The sequence below is a fragment of the Neltuma alba genome, unplaced genomic scaffold (genome assembly GCF_004799145.2).
Source record: "Neltuma alba isolate B1F8T4 unplaced genomic scaffold, ASM479914v2 tig00011986_pilon, whole genome shotgun sequence".
In the NCBI taxonomy this organism is placed as follows: Eukaryota; Viridiplantae; Streptophyta; class Magnoliopsida; order Fabales; family Fabaceae; genus Neltuma; species Neltuma alba.
In genome coordinates, this window is record NW_021636559.1 from 16,158 (window position 1) to 36,161 (window position 20,004).

Consider the following 20,004-nt stretch of genomic DNA (forward strand, 5'->3'; position numbering starts at 1 on the left):
AACAAGCCTATTTGGTTGAGGATCAACCATTTGGTTTGATATTTAGGCCATTCCTCCAACTTTAATTAGTTCAATTCTGTGTGTGTGTTTTCGTCACAGAGAGTGATTGAGATATTTATCTCTAAGCATTTTGTGGCGGCCTTGCATAGCTTTGCCGATAATAGAGTAATCAAATATGTGTGGTGTGTGATTAATTAGTCCAAGAGCAAAAAAAATCTGCTTGTACTGTAACTTTTGGCCTGAAATTTTCTCACAGCTTTGGGCAATGAAAGCAACCAGACGTGTTTCAGCATGCAGGCAAGATGATCAGAACAACCAGACCATCCAATCCACATGCAATTGATTTAATTTTGCAGCTTACATGCTTGATGAAATGCACTTCCATGACTGGTCGGCCGGTCCAATTAATTTACGATACATCTACTTTGAAAGGCGACAATGAGTGACCCAAATAACCATCTTGATCTGTCAACGTCTTTCTAGGGCCAAGAAACCAGAACCATGCATTGATTTCTAGTAGACTTTTTAGCATGCATGAAGCTGAAGTCACTTTAACTGAAAGTGGCTATGTGAAACTAAACATGTTTCTTCATGTTTCAGAACTAGCGGTGGACAAAAATTCTACAGTAACTCGTAAGAAGCATCAGGATTTTTTTTCCTTAAAACAAATCTTCTGCTGCCGATATTCTCAATGGAAATATTAGATTCGAGGCAACTTTCATTGGCTTAAATCATATGGTCTTAATGAAACTGTCATGGTCATCTTCTTCAAGTGAGCCTCAACTAACTGGGTTACATATGGTTTTCATGCAGGGTCTGTGATGTGTCTCTTTTGGTTCATATGCAACACACACGTGTGTATGTGCCCACACCACACAGTGACTACTATTATGACCACTACGTCCGACACTTACATGTGGGGGCTATATATATTTTGATGGGCCAAATGATCTATTGACTAACGCCAATATCAAGAAAGGAAATTAAAGATGTTTATACTAAGTTTGCTGTTTGCATGTGTACCAGTTCTTTTGCAAGGAAAAAGTCCATGCCACCATTATCTTTTGCTCCTTTGGTGGGACTTCATATTACATACAATATATATATGTGTATATGTGTGTGTGTGTGTGTATTACATGATGATGACACTTCCGAAGATTTTGAGTTGTTTTGGATGTTATATAGCTAGAGTTAGCTGGGTATATAAGACATCAATTAACGATCTGCTAAACGGATAATTATATATCTCAGTTATCCTGTTTTTTGAATCAGCCAGTGGTTGGGAATTGAAATATTACCCACTAAGAGGCTTGCTATGATGAAAAAGGCTGGGCTATGAAACTACCTAACTATGGTAGATCTATGAAAATCAAAAGTAATTACTTGTAAAATAATTACTTTAGACCTTTAAGAGTGACTTAAAAGCCTTGGTGGGTTCTACATAATTATTGTTGTCTTTGGACAGCTAGCTTGTGTTACATGCTCTCGAGACTTGGGATCCATAGCTATTTCCTTCTTAAAACCCATTCCCCATCACTCAATTTGGTAAAAGTAAATAGAATCCAAGGAAGCACAGTTATTTTGCCCTTCACAAGCCCTGACACAAACCTATAGTTTTTCTTAGCAACAAAAATATTTGAAAAGAAATGTAGAGCCCACTCCTTCTCTATTACTTATGCTCAAATTCATATCCAGTGGGTCTCACCAAAAAACCTCCAAATCTTGTCCTTCATCATATAAAATTATGGCTGGATAGTTATTGATTATTCTAAACTGATGCTCTCATCGCCCTCCCACTAATCTCAATCATTTCAAACCCCTTAGATTCCTTTGCATCTTTAAAAGCCCTTGCCCTTAGTGTTAGATATTGCTACACCTACTTCACCCATAACTCCTTCATCAACAGCTCTTGAAACCTTGCACTGCACCATGTCCATAGCGAGCGCTATAGACTCTGAAAGGAGTCACAAGAAGTTGTTCCACTACAGAAATGATTCAGGCGAGCTTGATGTGTTTGAAGCTGCAAGGTACTTCTCAGGATACAATGAAGCTGTTGGCTATAATGGCTCTGGTTTTACTCAGAAGATCATGAGAGAAGATAGGCATGGACACAGAGGCAGAATCAGCTTAGACATGCCCATGAGAAGCTTACTTCCTCAACACTTTCATGGGTTGGAGAAGCATGGGAAGGAGAAGAAACACAAGCAGCCTAGCTCTCCAGGTGGTAGGCTTGCCAGCTTCTTGAATTCTCTCTTCAGTCAATCTGCATCAAAGAAGAAGAAATCGAAATCAAGCAAGCAATCTATGAAGGATGAGGATGAGAGTCCAGGTGGGAGGAGATGGAGGAGGAGCAGCATTAGCCATTTCAGAAGCTCCAGTACTGCAGATTCAAAGTCCCTATATTCTTCATTCAGTTCAGGGTTTAGAACACCTCCTTATGTTCAAACCCCAACAAAAAGCTGTAAGGAATTCCGAACCTTCTTAGACCAGAAGCAGCAACCAGTGCCAGTGTCAAAATACAATAATGGGCATGTAAAGTCAACTTCCTTACAGAATGTGTCATTGTGGGATGATAAGAAAAAGAAAGATCATCAGCCAACTGTTTTGGATGACAATTGCAAAACAAGAAATGTTCTATCTGAGAAAGATAGGATATGGGTGGAGAAACACTGTCCAGAGGAAAAGGAATTCAAGAAGTTCAATGAAGTGGATGATGGTGCAGAAAGTGATTCAAGCTCTGATCTGTTTGAGTTGCAAAATTATGACTTGGGTTACTACCCCAGTGGTCTTCCTGTTTATGAAACTACTAACATGGATAACATTAAGAGAGGAGAACCAATTTCCAATGGTCCTCTGTGATATTGTATTTTTACTTTTAGTTTCTCTGCTTAGTTGTTTCTTGTCTAAGTTTGTTAACAGATTTGGAAAGAAATTAAAATCTCCTCTATTATGCTTGTTTGTCCTCTGATATTCTTTTCAACTCCTTTTAATGCTCTTTTATCTGTGTGCACAGGTGCGATTGTTTGCTTGTCTTATCTTTTATCTACTTTTCCTTGCTTTTGGACATTTGTATAGCGTGACAAAAGAAAAGAGCTGCCAAAAAACTAAAAAAGATATCCACCCACCATTGATCAGATTTGTGCCGTGATTATAGTTCTCTCACAAGATTCTCATGAGGTTTGCGCCAATCAACCTTATTGACTTTGGAGACGGAAGAATCAAACCCCTTTACCTGCAAGCTTCTGATATGCATGAGAGGCCATTTTCTTCTTTAGGGAATGAATCTAAAATTTAATAAGCTAAGCTGTATGTATGAGAAACATATATGTGAAGTCTCAACAGATTCATCCTTTTCATCATTACTGATGATGAATTAAATCTTCAAGAGTAGAGACTTGATTATTGTCATTATTATTATTTTTTGTTTTCTTTTTGCATATGAACGTTGTATGTGAGAATCTGGCTGACTGATAGAGCCACAAATTACTGTGCCATATAAATCACAAGCTGATTATCATGCAGTGAAAGTTGGTTGAAATTATTAGGGTAAAACTTGTAAAGAAAGCAAATATTGGTGAGCAATTGATGTGACTTTTTCCATGTTAACGTGAAGAACAGTGATGAGATTACTACATGTTACTGAGGTTACTGAATCAAATAAGAACTGTGAAGAAAAGAACAAAAGAATTATTCAAGTTCTGTAGTCCGTACCTATATATAATATCCGTGGTTGTTCCCAGCAGATTAGCTAAGATAACTCAATAATTAGGGTTGATATAACAATACAACGAAATATCTATCCCAATCAAATCATCAGCATAGTAAGTCAAGCAAAATCCTATTCTGTGTAATTTCTTGGTGTTAGAGACAGAAGCCAAACAAGCACCAAGAATGAATAAGGAAGGAATATGTCAGGCACAACTTTTCAAGTTAACTATACATATTTTTTAATTGAAAGCAGCAGAGAAATCTCTCATGAAATGAGAATGGAAAAGAAAATCAATACTTAACTCAGTTTCCCAACACACACATGTTCATCGATATGGACAAATGTTTAGTGGCTTTTTCACTTTCTGAACATATTTAATTTCGGTTCTCATAATAAAATTAAATGCTTGATGTGAATAAAATACCACTTGTAGAGCTTAGGAAACAAGTGCATATGGGTTAATTATTAAGTAATCAGACTTTAAACTGCACATTTTGTGAACTGAAGTTACAGGGGATGCATGCTCTTACATCTGGAAAGCTTAAAGTTAGTGGAAGGAGGTAGATGATGAACCAGTTGGATAGCCTTTTTGAAAGAATGATCCACACAAATGATGCATGTGGGTCCGCCCAAAAGAAATGAAGCTAATCACTAGTGAGTGGAGGGAGGGACCAAAATGTTGCAATTCAAATTGAATTGCCATTGCACTTCCAATGGTTATCTACACACACCCAAAAACAAATATGAAGTTAACTTCTCTGTAAGTGTGTTCATATCACTTATACCTACAATAGCAGTACTTTATCAATGATGTTGTAGCCTGAGTGTTTGCACCTATGATTTAAAAGGGGAAAAAAAATACTAGTACTTGGATTGCACCTAGACAGAGTAAGAGTGAATGCAGCTAAAGAGAAGCTAAACTTCACTATGCTGCTCTAGAGAAGAGATAGGGACATGGAAAGCGATGGAGAGAGAGAGAAATGCCTATCTTTTACAATGCGATCAAATCTTTTCTTTATTTTGTAAAAGGGTTGTTTTAAAGAGAATTTTCGACCGTCAAATGATTTTGAGATTTGTGATGAATAATATTTTACTGCTATAAAGATCATAAACTCAGCCTCGGGGGGAAATTCGAAGCCTGCATAGCCAGGAAGCATATATTAATGATGGATATGGATGATTATTACCACCATTAAATCACATTTAGAGCTATAAATGTTTCCACTTTTCCGGTTAAGTGTGAACCCAAGTGGATTAGACAGTTGCCAAAAGGATTTTAAGATCATGATTGTGTTTAGTTTTTCATTGTTCCAACGTGAAAAGGTTATTATTTTTCATTCCTTTATTGCTTTACATACAGCAATCCGTAGAGAGTTTTCCATTTCTATCCTTGAATTAAAAAAAAATTATTTAAAACTTTCAAAAAAAAATCTACAAGTAATCTCCACAACCTTTAAAACTTAATAACAAACCTTCTTTAACTTCTAGGCTTTATTTTTATATGCGTATAACTCTTCAAAACTTAGTTAAATGCATATAAATCTCTTAAATTTTGAACTATTTTAAGTAATAAATTTGAGAATAAAATATTTTGTTAAATTTTTAATATAGAGGGGATAACAATTTATAAAATAAAATGAATTTTTTTAGCCATATTCTATGATATTATTTTAATATATACTTGTACAGATGAAGCTAAAATATTCAAATTAAATATGAAAAATTCATACTCTTATCAGCATTGAATGAAAACCCTCAAGTTTTCAAATTATCCCAATGAAAAACAGTTTTACTCTTAACATTCACAAAGAAAAAAGAGGGGAAAATAATTTTTTTTTTGAGGTACAGGTATTCTTCTATTGGATGCAATCTTGTTTGAGGTACTATCAGACACTAAATGTGAACACCTTTCTTAGTAAAGATTCAAACTTTGATTCATTATATTATGGGAGACTAACTCCTTCTACTAAACTCAATCCTCCCGTTAGTTAAGAAATAATGTTATTGAATGACTTTGAAAAAGAAAAATAAAGGTTGGTCGTATAAAAAAAAACAAGAAGAAGAAGAAGAAGAAAGAGTAGACAAGGTTGGAGAGTCAGAGACTGAAATAAACATATGTATATTTTAAAAAAATGAAATAAATATAATAATAGCCGCTCCAAACTTCTGGCCTATCATGGAAGTCCATAATCATTCCCAAGCTGAGCTGGGCCTGTCGTTCTAAATGCATTGTCCCCATCCAATATTTGGCATTGAAGCCCAAAATCTTACAGCATAATTACATGACAACTTAATTGTAAATGGGATATCGCGGATGGGATCTCATTTGTACTAATTCTAATTTTTTTAAAAAAAAATTGATATTTCAGTGTTTTTAATAAAAATAAGCATGACATTGTCCAAAGAAAAAAGATCGAAGTGTTTCAATGATTACCATGAAAATCTTCAAATTTATGGGTTATCCTATCCACCATCCCAGTAGCTCTCATTACAGCAATATTAACCTTTTCGAGGGAAAAAACCTCAGGAAATGGTTACGCTTACAGTCACATTTTTATTTCCATTTTTTCTTATAGAAGCCTCAAGCAGAAACTATTCTCAAAGCCATACACAAACTGTTGGACCCAATTTGATATGATGGATTAGCTTTAATGAAATTAAAATAGGAAATGAAAGAACTAACAGGGATTAGATCTAATGAAAGAGGATAATTTCTCATAAATTGATTAATCAAAGTTTAAATTTCTATTGAAAGATATACTTATATTTAGAGAGTGTTTGGGTAGAAATTAGAAAACAAACCATCATTTCAAAAGTGATTTTACAGTATACGAAATAAATATATGAGAGAAGTTTTATCTTAACTTGAGTGAATGTACTTTTTAAAGTGCTTTTTGGATAAAACAAACACTCCTTAATGTCTAACAATATCTTGAATAAAATTTACTTCTAATAAAAAGATACCTAAAAAAAGGGAAATACAATATGAATTGGTATTGAAATTTGAAAATGGATTTAAAATGTCCAGTGTGCAAATGGAATCCTTGTATAATTCTTATAAGGAATTCGTATAAAACACCAAAAAGACTAAAATGCCCTGTTCAAAATGGCAGGGTGGAAATGGATTCTGGCTAATTTGAGAAAATTGGAGTGGCAGTGATTTTGTTTTAACAAATTACCAAACACCCCGGCACATAAATTCCTATTTCGTTTTACATTTTCCTTGTTTTCGTTATTGTGTACCAAACATATAAATTAATGTATAAGCCATAGGTTAAGGCATCGCATGTTTGGCAATATGTTTTGCTAACTCAAAACGCGGTTTCAAAATACATTCTCTAAAAGCAATCCGAAAATGAAAAATAAAAAATGAAATATGAGTAGCATTTAAGGTTCGGATATTACAAAATTAAAAAAAAATCTAAATTATGAGAAGATTGTACATATATATAGACAACCATTTTTTTTTAATCCAAGGAATCGATACTGACAAGCCTAAAATTATATTATAAATGAGATTCACTTGCAGAAAAATATTTCATGTCACTAAACTACAACTAAAAACTGGGGCATAAAAGCAACTATTATTGATTTTAATAGAAATGAATTTGTTGTGCAAAAATTAGTCATATCTAACTATCTTTTCATATTTAATTATTGAACACTTGAAGATAATTGAGGCACAGAAGATGCAGGCTTGATGGACTTTTGTGGCAACGCCTAAAAGGTCCCAAAAAAAGCGTGTCAAGCAGAATCTCTTACTTGTCATGCTTTCTCAGTGCCTTTGGCATTATCCTTCAATTGTGATGTATAATATATTTGAAAAATTATAAAAATTGTAAGAAGACACCACCTGGTCTAATCACATTTCTTAAGAAATCTATTATTTTTAATAATAATAATACACCACCTATCTAAATGATTCATACTGGCAATCAAAATAAAAAAAGGTAAAATTAGAATGATGGTTGACTCATAATTATGAATGATCCCAAGTTTTAATGCCAGATCCAAGCAATAAGATCAATTAATTCTCATTGGGGGGTTTTAAACTTTAAAGTAATGACCTTTATTAAATTCAGTCCAATTTAGCAGTTTTTAGCATTTTACATACCAAAAAGCAAATTAGTATATGTAATAATTATTATTATTAAAATATTTTTGGATTTCATGTCATTTTGTTAATGACTTTCCATGCATATTTCATACAGATAAAAAAAAACTTTAAACTACAGTAACCATATCTTAAATATTTAGTGACTTTTCATTTTTATCTTTATTTAAAAATATACACTTTTTAATAAAATAATATTATCTGCGGTCCTTAATATAAGAGCTACTTGACTAATTAAAAACTAGTTAAATTAGTTATTTGTCATAAAGATATATTCTCTTTTCTAAAACATCTTTGTTAATCAAGTATATGAACTAGAACCGTCATTATAACAAGGACTACCTTAAAGAAAAGAATAAATATGAGAGAAAAACATATTAGGATCTTATATTTAGGATCAAAATACAAATCAAACGAACTCTTATATATAGAGTAACAATTTTTATTCACGCATGGAACAACATTTATATATTAAACATTATCTTTGATAGTTTTACATCCATCCTATCATCTATATAATATTATATTGTTTTTATTAAATTTTCTTTTAATTAAAAAAATTATAATATTAAATTATTTTTATATCATTATCTCTTTCATATGGTATGTAAAAATATGTAATTTTATAGATATTAGGTGGAGAATGAATCTTAAAAAAAAAAAAAAGATGAATAAAGAAATGGAGTTGGTGGGGATTTTGTGGCTGCGGCATGCAATAAAATAGTGAATTGAAAATGAAAGCCGAAGGGACTCGCGGTCCCATTCACACTTCCCATCTGCTCCCTCACTCATCTATCTATTAATGATGTCTTACACCAAAAATAAAAATTATAGTTATATTAAAAAAATGATATTTCATAAAATATAATAATACTTAAATACTTTATAGTTACATTAAACTCCTCCCCTCCTCATTTTAGCTAAGTACACTTGATAGCTATATGAAAACATGACATATTAGTTTTTATTTTTTTAAAAAAATTAAGCTGTATTTCGGGTGAAAAAAAAATCATATTATTTATGAAGTTTTTAAGTAAATTTTATATCATATATTGATATGAAGATTAAAGAATAAATTGAACTTTGCATGCATATTTTTTAAGTGTTAAAATTTACCATAATTTTTTTACATACACTCGTGATTGATTTATTAATATACTGATGTGCTGCAATAAACATTTGATGTGGATATTTCAAGTTGTATTTGAACTACATAAAATTTATTAATTTTTTTAAAAACACTAATGATCTGGATTTGCATGGAAAATCTTAATTAATATGCACAAAACCAGTTATCGTTTTTGTGTATAAAAATACGTATAAAAATCGAAATTTCCTTCATCTCTTCATTTCGTGTCTCATCGCAAAAGGTGTTTTATGAATAAAATGGGTGTGTCACGCTCCACTGCTGGCCGAAAGAAACAGACGCAATTATAAAAGCATATTAAATTATCGTGAAAAAATAATTCTGTCCATGTAAAATTTATATTTATAAATTTAATAACATGCCATATAATTTTGACACGTCATCACCTAATGATAATTATTAATTTATAGCTAATTCCATTATAATAAGTTAGTTAATAATTGACATGAGTGATGAGGATTTTATTTTAAGAAATCAGATTGAAATGTATCTATACGACAGAGATTGAATGTTTAAAATATTAAAAACATGTTTATATAGCATCTGACATTGATTTAACCTATTATTTTTGTGGATTTAATTTATAACAAAAGTATTTATATATATTAATGGAGAATACTTACATCAAGTTTTTTATATCATTATATCGTTTTCAATCATACATGACTATATATAGTATTTTTTAAAATATTAAAATTTAACAGTATTTAATTATAAGCCCGCATGAAAAATTAGGATGTATAATCACATATAATTAGAGAACTTAATATAATATATATAAAAAACTTTGTCAAAGTATTTTCCTATATTAATTATATATCATGATTAGAAGGTTATATAAAGAGAGAGAATGACAAAATCTAATAAAAAATGACGTAAGGATTATATTTATTTATTTATTTATTTGTCTCGTGTGTTTCAGACAATCACAGGCTTCCTAGCGCATCATGCGAATTGTGTGGCAATGGGTTTTCGGACTTGAAATGAATCTAAGTGATGGGATTTTCTTTGGAAAAAAAAAGTGAAAATTTTTTAATATAAAATTTATTATCCAAAGTACTTCGCGACCTGGATCTCTAAGTGGGTAATTCTTTTTCAGTTATAGACAACATATTTTTTGTTATATACATTTCGTTGCACAACATATCACATAGTTGAATAGAGGCTTTTTAGACAAATATTTTATAATGGGAGATTTTTGGACAATTTTCTCCTTTTCTTAAGGAAAAAATGGAATCATGAAACATGAGTAATTTTTTTTTTTGTATAATTTAGAGTATCCTCGAGTCATTTTAGATTTGAAATTAATTTCTGTCAAGTCAGAAACGTAAAAGTTAAAGTCCTCTTAATAAATATGTTTTTCGAAATTTAAATTTGTGTTTTTCTTCTTATAAGGATGAGATTGCTTACCATTTTAATTAATAGATTGCTGGTTTAATGATGTTTTACATAGCCAACAACTACTTCTAAATTGAAAAAGATGAGAAAAAAGAAGGAAGCGATTAAATGGGGGAAAAAAAATGATGTATACGTATTCTTTATGTTAGCATTTTAAAATCATAACCCTTTCATCTGCATTAAAAAAAAACTCCATAAAAAATTATAGCCCTCTCAAGTTTATGTACTGAGAAAGGCTTCTTTTCTAGGAAATTGTCGAAACCCAAAAAAATTGGACAAAAGTTTTCTAATTAGAAATTTTGTTGGTAAAAAAGATTTGATAAATTTCTATATAAAGAAAATATCAGTACTGTGTAAATTTTTATCCACACTTTGATTTAAGTCCTTTTTACTAATAAAATACTTCTCCGGTCCTTAATATAAGACCTGTTTAACTAATTTGATTAGATTAAGGAAGTTAGGTAAGTTAGTTAATTATAAAAAATGTGACACGTTTTTCCTAAAATACCATAATCATCTTTCTTAATACCCCCTCTTCCTCTTCTACTTAATTATGGTTGAGGGAGTATCTATAGGAATAATTTAGAGAAATTGATAAATATGAAAAATGAGTCTTATATTTAAGACCAAAACCAACTCAACAATTGAGTCCTATATTAAGGACCAGAGGTGTATTTAATAAGGGAACTTTTTTTTCCAATTTTTCCAATCGTAAATTAGTCTCCTAGAATACCAATTTTATATCATTCCCTAGGATCAAAATTGAATTTCAGAATTTGGGAGAAATGATTTTAATCTCCTCACCTAAACAAATCCCACTCTGTTAAGGGGGGAAAAAAACCACTTTGATGGTTAGAGCCCTATATTTTAAAGGCGTGTTCCCATAAATAATAAATAAACAGTATAATTATATATTTACATAAAAATTTTAATAAAGTAGATTTAAAGAAAAAAGACATTATTATATCAGATTTTTTTTTGGTAAATAATTATCTCAGATTTTATGAATAGGAGGACATGCTCTGGAACACAGTGAGGTGTTGGCCTCCACATTGCACAATGGATGGGGCCACTCAAGGAAGCCTCCGAGGATCTTCCATCACACCGAAATCTCTGAATGCCATAACCACATGAAAATCTTTTTCCCAAAAAAGTCTTTTATTTTTTCGCCAGAGAAAAAAAGGTATTTAATTATAATTTGTGTCTTTAAAAAGATGAAAAATCAAGTATGGATGCCTAAGGGAGGAATGGATTAAACGCCTAAGTTAGTAAATTAAACTAAACTTTCACCAAACAAATGAAAGATTATTCTTTTCTATACATTTTGAACCTTTTACTACAAAAATATTAAGATTATTTATAGACAAAACATTCAAGGCAAACGACGAATCTACATTCAATTATTCAGTGGCATTATTTTCCTTCTTTTGGGCAGATAGTGGCTAACTGGTGAATAATATTATTAGTTAACAAATCACAATTAGTCTTAAAGCAACTCAAATAACCGAACAACATCTATTTATTAATTATCAAGTCGCTTCGGCTCCCCACATGCTGGCCTATATTTGTTTCATGCTTGACTAGCTATCAAAATGTTATTTCTTCAAAATTTAATTTACCTAACTAACTAAATTTTGTTATGTCTATTTTGACTTCTATTACTTAGATTTATGCTTTTTGTGATAAAGGGGCAAGAAAAAGCTTGCATTGCTGGGAGATGAGTTTCCCCGCAATAGTACAAGTTCATTAATGATCTTCATCTTGCAGCTGTAACTAGGCAGGGACTCCATTTTCTGTGAATAGAATGAAGTGTTGTGGGTTGAAATGGAATTTCAATATCTCTCAAAAGCTACAAAAAGACCTTGACATGCTTTTGGTTGCAGTGGAAATCATGTTGACTCACGCTGTATCTGCTTCGACTTTGCCACTATTCTGAGAAATCCCTCATTTCTCTCTCCTTCTCTCTCTCTCACTTGTTCACTGTTCACTGTTCACTCTATCCCTGCAATAAACCACTCACACGCTGCCACCCCTTTATCAGGTTATCTCAAAGATGTCATTTTTTTGATGCATATTCTGTTTGGTTCTTGCGAAACTGTGTTGATGAATCATAAATTGGCAGAGAAACATGGAATAATATGGTACCCAGTCCCCCCCCCCCTCTTTCCCTTAATCTGTTAGCGGCCAACTTTACCGTTTTATTGCGGTTTGTTCTATTTTCTTGGGAGAAAAGGACATGGTTCCCTCAACACTGATTCTCATGATCGTTTCCTGGGCATTTTTAACGTGTCTTCCTTCATAAGTTCTTCCGGAGCAAAGTTTGACCTCTAAGCTTTTTAATTTAACCATTGGGATTCCAAAATTTGATGACAGCATCAAATCCTTCAACCTGGGTTTGATTTCGTTGACCCTCTTAAGAAATTGTCTGTCTGGTTCCTTGTTTTGCCTTAGTGAGAACGCTCCTGTAAATTTGGATTTTTGACGCTGTCTCATGCCTCTGAATAGAAGTAGGATCTGGTCAATTTTATTTGCCGTCTCACTCGAACTTTTGGGGAATTTGTACTTTTTAGTGATGATTTATCAATTATCTCTAAAAATTCATTATCTTTGCATGGATGACTTGTACCTATGTAGTCTGCCTAATAAAATCTTGAAAATATAGCAGAAGAGTAACTGTTTCTTTGGATTGTGGCAGGCACAGACATTTTGGCATAGCTTCTGCAACTTTAGTTCATCTTTACTAATGGAATCTTGGAGTTACGCGTCAGAAGAGAAAAGCTATTTGTTTTCAGATGAAATGGATTTCCCGCTGGATGCTTATATGAGAAGTAGAAGACCAATGGTTGAATGGGACAATAAAGCCTCTTATATCTTTGAGAAAGATGGGTTTGTTTCAGATAAAGAGGTAATTAAAAGCGTGGAGTTTGTAGACTTGGGGTTTCCTGATTTGTTCAGAAGGCCTGTTCATGGTAGCCAGCCACCGGAAGCATCAAACTGTGAGCATGACAGTGATTCTAGTAAGAAAATTAATTCCTCTACACATGTTATAGCTCTAAATTCACCTTTGGGTGAAGTAGAATCTGAGTCAAGGCATTCATGTTCTCTAGTTGAACCTAAGATCCATGATTCTTCACTGATTGATTTAAAGCTAGGGAGAGTAGGAGACTGTAAAGATGCAAGTAGTGATAAGAATGACAATGAGGGGTTCGCTTTTCAACCTATGTATCCATCCACGCTTACAAAGAGAGCTCGCACTTCCAGCTTACCTACCCAAACACCTGTTTGTCAAGTTTATGGTTGTAGCAAGGATCTTAGCTCCTCAAAAGAGTACCACAAAAGGCACAAAGTTTGTGATGTTCATTCCAAGACAGCCAAAGTTATTGTTAATGGAATTGAACAAAGGTTTTGTCAGCAGTGCAGCAGGTTATTCATTCTTCCTTCGTCAATATTACATTTTTTTTGTTATAATAAGATGATTACCTCATGACATGTATAGCAATTAAAGTAATTTTCTAATGTTTTCCAAGCATCCTTCTTCATAGCTAGAACTTAGTGTTTGAAAATGGAACTTCTTGGTTGTTACTTTACTAATTGAATTGTATTGCCTTTTGGTTTCTTAATTAGGTTCCATTTGCTAGCTGAGTTTGATGATGGCAAGCGCAGTTGTCGTAGACGCCTTGCTGGACACAATGAACGTCGAAGGAAGCCTCAGTTTGATTACATCTCTGGTAAACCACAGAAGATAATGCAGTCATGTCAAGGTATGCAAATCCTTGTCTCCAACATAACAAAAAACATAACAAAAAAACATAAAATGAGAAAGCTAGGCATATTGGTGCACGCACACTCTTTTTGTTCTCCCTGCCTTCTCATCAACCCACTAAAAAGAGGGTGAAAACTCCCCTATGTTTGGTATGAGGGAAATGTTTTGGGGGTTGGGTGGGAATTTAATGAGGTCGATTTAAAAAATTCGAAAAGTGGGGCTATAAAATTTTAATAAACAAAAGATGTAAGATTAAAGAGTAAGAAAAGTGAATTAAAAGTTTTTAACCCCACTTTAATTTTTCAAACCAAGCTAATTAAAATTTTTCTTCCCTCATACCAAACAGACGGCATTCATCTACTTTAAAAGTCATAGGCTTTGATGTGAAAAGTTGGTAATAGTTAATTTGATAATTAAGAAGTTTAGAGATCACACTCTCACGCTTATAAATTTCTTGCCCCATTTATTTGTTGATTTTTCATTGCTGAAATTGCTTTATTATTTTCACTCTCTTGATTCTCAAACTCAAACTTTTGTAGTGGATGTATTTCCTCTCAGAGAGAGTGTCTTGTGTTTGGTGTGTGTTTGAAGAGACCATGATATACGGATTTTGTAGCATGGCTCTCATGGGAAAACAATCCAGGTTTGGGATATTGTATTTGTTGCCTTGTGACATAAACAATATATTTATTGATTTTCAAACCTTGTCATTTTAGCGGCCCAAAAAAAAAAAAGCTTGTTAGTTCAGATATGGTAATGGCCTGGTGAGTGGCACGCAACTACACTATCAAATGGTACTTTGAAAAATATACTTAGGAACTTTGGAAAGAGGATCAAGCAAGTCAAACTAGTGTTCATTTTGTACACCAGATATCAATAAAAATTAGGCTGCATGTGTTTTCAAACAGACTAGACAGCAGCAGCATTTAAAGGTCCTGTGAATTGTTTTTATCATCTTACTCTCCGTTATTGTGGTCCCCTGGGTGATATGTACCTTCTCTCAACTATATTTTATGTATTTATCGAAATCTTTTATGCACCAAGGCTGAGAAAAAAAGTCAGTATCGTTACTTTATCATTGTAGAACGACTTGTATGTTTTGCATGCTCACATTCTCTCTGAAGAGTTGACCGGCTCAAAAATTTTAAAAACGAAACTGGTGGAACAGTTTACTCCATATGACGGTGCCAAAGAAATAAATACTAAACATTTCAGCTTCATCAACTCTAAGATTAATCTATGCATACTTTTGCAAATTGCAAGTACTATAGTGGCTAAATAAAGATTCTTGCTCCTAATCCCTTACCTAATGTCTTTTCTGATGCTGTTCCGTTACCCAATAAGAGAAAAGGCCAAAAGAATACCGTTTTATCTGCTGCTCTTATGTTGTATGGGTTTCCAGGTACCAAATATTTTGGGGCTTCATTGCAGAAGGGACCCCAGTTTGCCTTTCACGACATGTTTCAAAGTGGCATTTTTCACTCGGGAAAGTTTGAGCAAAGCAATCAGATTGGACACATCAAATTTGAAGATGAATCAATTTACAGTTCTCAATTTGCAGTACCCATAACAAATGGTCAAGAGTTATCCAGGGCCTCCAACTCCAGCAGTTGTGCTCTCTCTCTTCTGTCAGCTCAGTCACAGGATCTAACACGCTATTCAGCTGGTTCCCATATATCTCAAGGCATCTGCACACAGCACAGTGGTGGCCAAGTTTCTGATACACCTTTTGGGATAAGTTCTCTGGATAAATATGTGCCAAGTCAGTCTTTTTCACGTGAGATAAACTCTATGGAAGTTACCCAGAACAGACCCATGACGCCTTCTGATGTTGGTCATGCTCTTCAACTTGAAGTCCATGGAGATGATACCTACAAACCATCAGATATGTTAAATGCCAAGTATCGTCCTCCTGTTGAACATAGCTCCACTGTTGATCTGTTCCAATTATCATCACATCTTCAGAGGGTGGAGCAGCAAAGAAATTCTCTTCAAGTGAAGCACGAAAATGAGGACGGCTGCTTTTTTCCAACCATGTGAGGACTGAGGGGATTGTAAGCTTAGTGTCATTAACCGATCCATTTTATCGGTATCTTTATTGTCATAGCCTAGTATTTAGGACTATTTTCTCAATGAATGACATTCGTTTTAGTATGTCAAGGGAAGCTAGGAAAACTATAGCCATGGTGGTTGATGTTCAAGTAGAGGTAAAGGGAAATCAAGAAATAGACATCTATCTCTAATTGTATAGCACAGATACCACTGGCACAGGAGGATCTAGTCTTTTGTTTGACATTTACAAGCAAATGTAGTTTCTTTTTGCCTGGGGTGGCTATCCAATATTGAAACTCTAGCCCAACTAAAAAACATGTCAGTATGTCATTTATTGATACAGGGCTTTTTGACCTTACCTGGTAGATAAAGCCAATAGTTAGACCCCAACAATTATGAACCGAAATTAATCAAGTCAGCGACAAGTTTTACCAACAAAGAGTGCTTAACTGACTCAGTTATCTATTTACGATTGACTTGTAGCTTATTAAACCAATGCTACCAGAAAATTTTTCCTCTCTGATTACATTCCTCGCTTAGTCTATTGGAGCAGTAATGCTGACGACCAGTGTCTAAACACACACTCTCCATTATTTAGTTAACAGTACAGACAGAACAGCAAGGGAACAAAACGAGTGAAGAAATCACTTTCGTTTAAGGGACAGCGAGGTGAAAACGACATAAACTGTCCACAATTATGGAGCATGATGTAAGTATGTCATGTATATCATTCCATGCATAATGCATAATTTTAAACAGTTGTTAATTCTAGGGAGTTCTCGTGCACCCAGCTAGGTCCAAGGGGTATATTCAAGGGGGCTAAAGATTAAAAAAGGATGCAAAATGGAATCAGGCCACCAGGAAAAAAGACGTTATAATTTAATGCTCACTCTACTTTTGCTTTTCTGAGTTATTTATTCATCTGGGTTGGCTCTTCTGTGGTCCAAGAGAAGAGATAAGGAATTTTAAGATTGGATAAGTTTTCAACCCTACTAAAATATACAAGAACATGAGTGCTCTGTGGAAAGATGATAGTCTAGGAATGGTCCTTAAGGGCAAAATCACTTTTTGCAAATATTGCCTTACATGGTCTCGTTTCAGATGTCTATATAAAGAAAAGAAAGGAAAAATTTACTATACGTGGTATTGCTTTTCCTGTTCCACTGAGGAATCCCCTTTACAGCCTAAGCATTCTTCAAAGTTCAAAAGAAACTATTCAAGAGCTAGAATGGAGCCAGCAAATTCCCAGAGCAATTCTGACTTTTTAATTTTCATGAAATACAACTTGTTCTTATTATAATGCAGCAGCCATCAACAAAGGCATATAGTTGCTGCAATATGATTATCAACAGAATTATTTTAAACATCCATATTATTGTGTGGGGGGTCTTAATGTACCTACTATGAGAATTTTCAATTATTTCTTCCAGCTGTTGCTATCCGTGGGGTATCTGTTGTATCTGGAAGCCTATAAAAACATTTATAATCACTAGTATTATTTTATTGACCTTTACTTTTCTCAATAACTTTAATATCTTAATTCTTATATCAGCAGCATCTTTCCATGGCTGCATTGGTTAAGGATACACAATAAGACTCCTGAGTAAAGGTTTTTCTTTGGTGGGAGATAGGTGTCAAATGTGGAGTAAGAAAAGTAGGGAATGTTCATTCTTCATTATATGTATATTTGATTGGTTGGTTTTGAAATTTTCTCCCTTTCTTTATGATCTTATGTTGCTGGGGGTTCTGTTCTTTAGCCACTATAAACCTCTGATGAGAAAGGGAAAGATTTAAAATTTAAGTTTCAAATAATTATTGTGAAGATTTTGCATAAAAATATGAACCACCGGAATTAAAGGGGAACTCTGGAAAGGGATGAATTCTAAGAGAAGATTGGGAATTTATTAATATGGATGCAGGTCATTGATGCATGCGGGATATAACTTGATAATGATAGGCCCAAAGTTTTTTTCTTTTTGCTACACATAAGTATTCTCCTTACCTTATTCGAAACACTGTCGAGCACTAAATCTAAGTTCCTCTCCTAACAGAAATTCAAATGTTGGTTCATCACATTATGAGAAACTAGTCCTTTTCGCTAGACTCAACCCTAGCTAATAAAAGTTTTTAATATATGAATAAGAATTATACTTGTTTGATGAGAAAGGCCTAGTTAGATGGGCGAGGTATCTTGTTTTGCAAATTATATCTGAATTTTTTTAAAGCCTTTAAATGTATTGTAATTTCTTTTCTGAGTTTATTGACTGAAATCAATTTGTTTTTTGGGTACAAAATTGAGGCTATATCCTACTAGTGAGCATACTTTTTCCCATCTTTTATAATCACCAATTTATATATTTCCATATATTTACATGAAAATGCATCATATGTAAGTTGTATATAAGTACTAGACAATAGCATAGTGTTTTAGAATAACAGCAGCATTGAGTCTACAATCTGATAAGGTATCCATTAGACGAAAAAGTTTAGCTCATCTTCGTTTATTTGGAGTTATAGTTTCTGTCACCAAAGGCACACTCTGCAACATTATTTAAGTGAAAAAATTAATCTGCAAATTTGTGCAGTTGGACTTAATTTTTAGTCAAGTTCTTGTAGTTTTTTTTTTAGAGTTAATATATTTTTTTAATTTATGAAATTTGATCTCATATTAATTTTGATTCCTGAAATTTAGAACTAATAATTTTAGTCTATAAAACCTTGTTATGGGAACCAAAATTATTTAAGCTGATCAAAACGAAATTAAATTTTAGGAGCCAAAATAAAAATGGGGTTAAATTTTAGAGATTAAAAATAATATTAAGCTCTTTTTTATTATTATATTATTATACTCACACACACACACACACACACAAACACAAGCGTTTCATCCTTCGTGCCCGTTCCCGATATTAGATAAGACGGTGGGGTGAATGGGACAGATTGTTCATGCGAGAGAAAAGTGTGCGCGGGCATATATTTTACAAATTAGAGTATTTCATATATATATATATATATATATATTTACAAATTAAAGTATCCTCAAATCATTCAGGTTTTGAGACTAATTTCTGTTAAGTGAAAAGCGTTAAGATTAGAATCCTCTTAACAAGTATATTTTTCAGAATTCGAAATTATAAAAAAAATACATATTTTTCAAGGAAGAAGCGAACAAGTGGAACTACATGGGTTGTTTGATTTCTTATTTTGTTTTCAGAATAATTTTTTATTTTAAACAAATAAAAATAAAAAATTGTTTAAAAATAAGTTTTTGATTACGTGTTCTGAAAAAAAATTAAAATTATTTTGAAAAACCAAAAAACTAGAACATCTTTTTTTTCTGTTTTTTTTTTAATTTTATTCTGAAAAATTAAAAACAAGTGGAAGACATGAGATCTTTATTAAGGGCATTTATGTAAATATAAAATTTATTTTTAACTTTTCGTTTCACTACTTAATGTATGTTTTTCAAAGTAGTGGTTCACATTTATTTTTTTATTTTTAAAACTTATTCCAAAAAAATTACTCTATAAAATTGTTTTAAAAACATAAAAATAGATGATGAAATCAGATAATTCCAGAAAACAAGTACTAACAACAAAGAATGACGAATTCCGGATTAATCTAAATTTTTTATTGGGAGTTCATGTTGATATAGAATAAGGCAGATAGAATAGAACTATAAGAAAAGGCAAAGCTATACCAGAAAGTATTTTAATTAAAAATTAAAAAAAATTAAAATACTTAATAGAGCTTTGACATCATTTATAGGTCCTGTCTGAGTCGGTGCACATTAGACTGGATTGGGGTAAATATTCCAGTAT

The 20,004-nt window shown here is 32.7% G+C and overlaps 2 protein-coding genes across 2 annotated transcripts; both read left to right on the forward strand.

Annotated features, from left to right (window-relative positions):
• Positions 1–1,860: 1,860 nt before the first annotated feature.
• Positions 1,861–2,980, forward strand: LOC114720472 (protein BIG GRAIN 1-like E). Its single transcript, XM_028906118.1, has one exon. The coding sequence runs from the start codon at positions 1,930–1,932 to the stop codon at positions 2,857–2,859; it is 930 nt and encodes a 309-aa protein (XP_028761951.1). The 5' UTR covers positions 1,861–1,929; the 3' UTR covers positions 2,860–2,980.
• Positions 2,981–12,244: 9,264 nt separating this feature from the next.
• On the forward strand, positions 12,245–16,523 carry LOC114720474 (squamosa promoter-binding-like protein 6). The gene is made up of 4 exons (XM_028906120.1): positions 12,245–12,409; positions 13,064–13,791; positions 13,993–14,129; positions 15,534–16,523. The coding sequence occupies exons 2-4, from the start codon at positions 13,112–13,114 to the stop codon at positions 16,169–16,171; spliced, it is 1,455 nt and encodes a 484-aa protein (XP_028761953.1). The 5' UTR covers positions 12,245–12,409; positions 13,064–13,111; the 3' UTR covers positions 16,172–16,523.
• Positions 16,524–20,004: the final 3,481 nt, after the last annotated feature.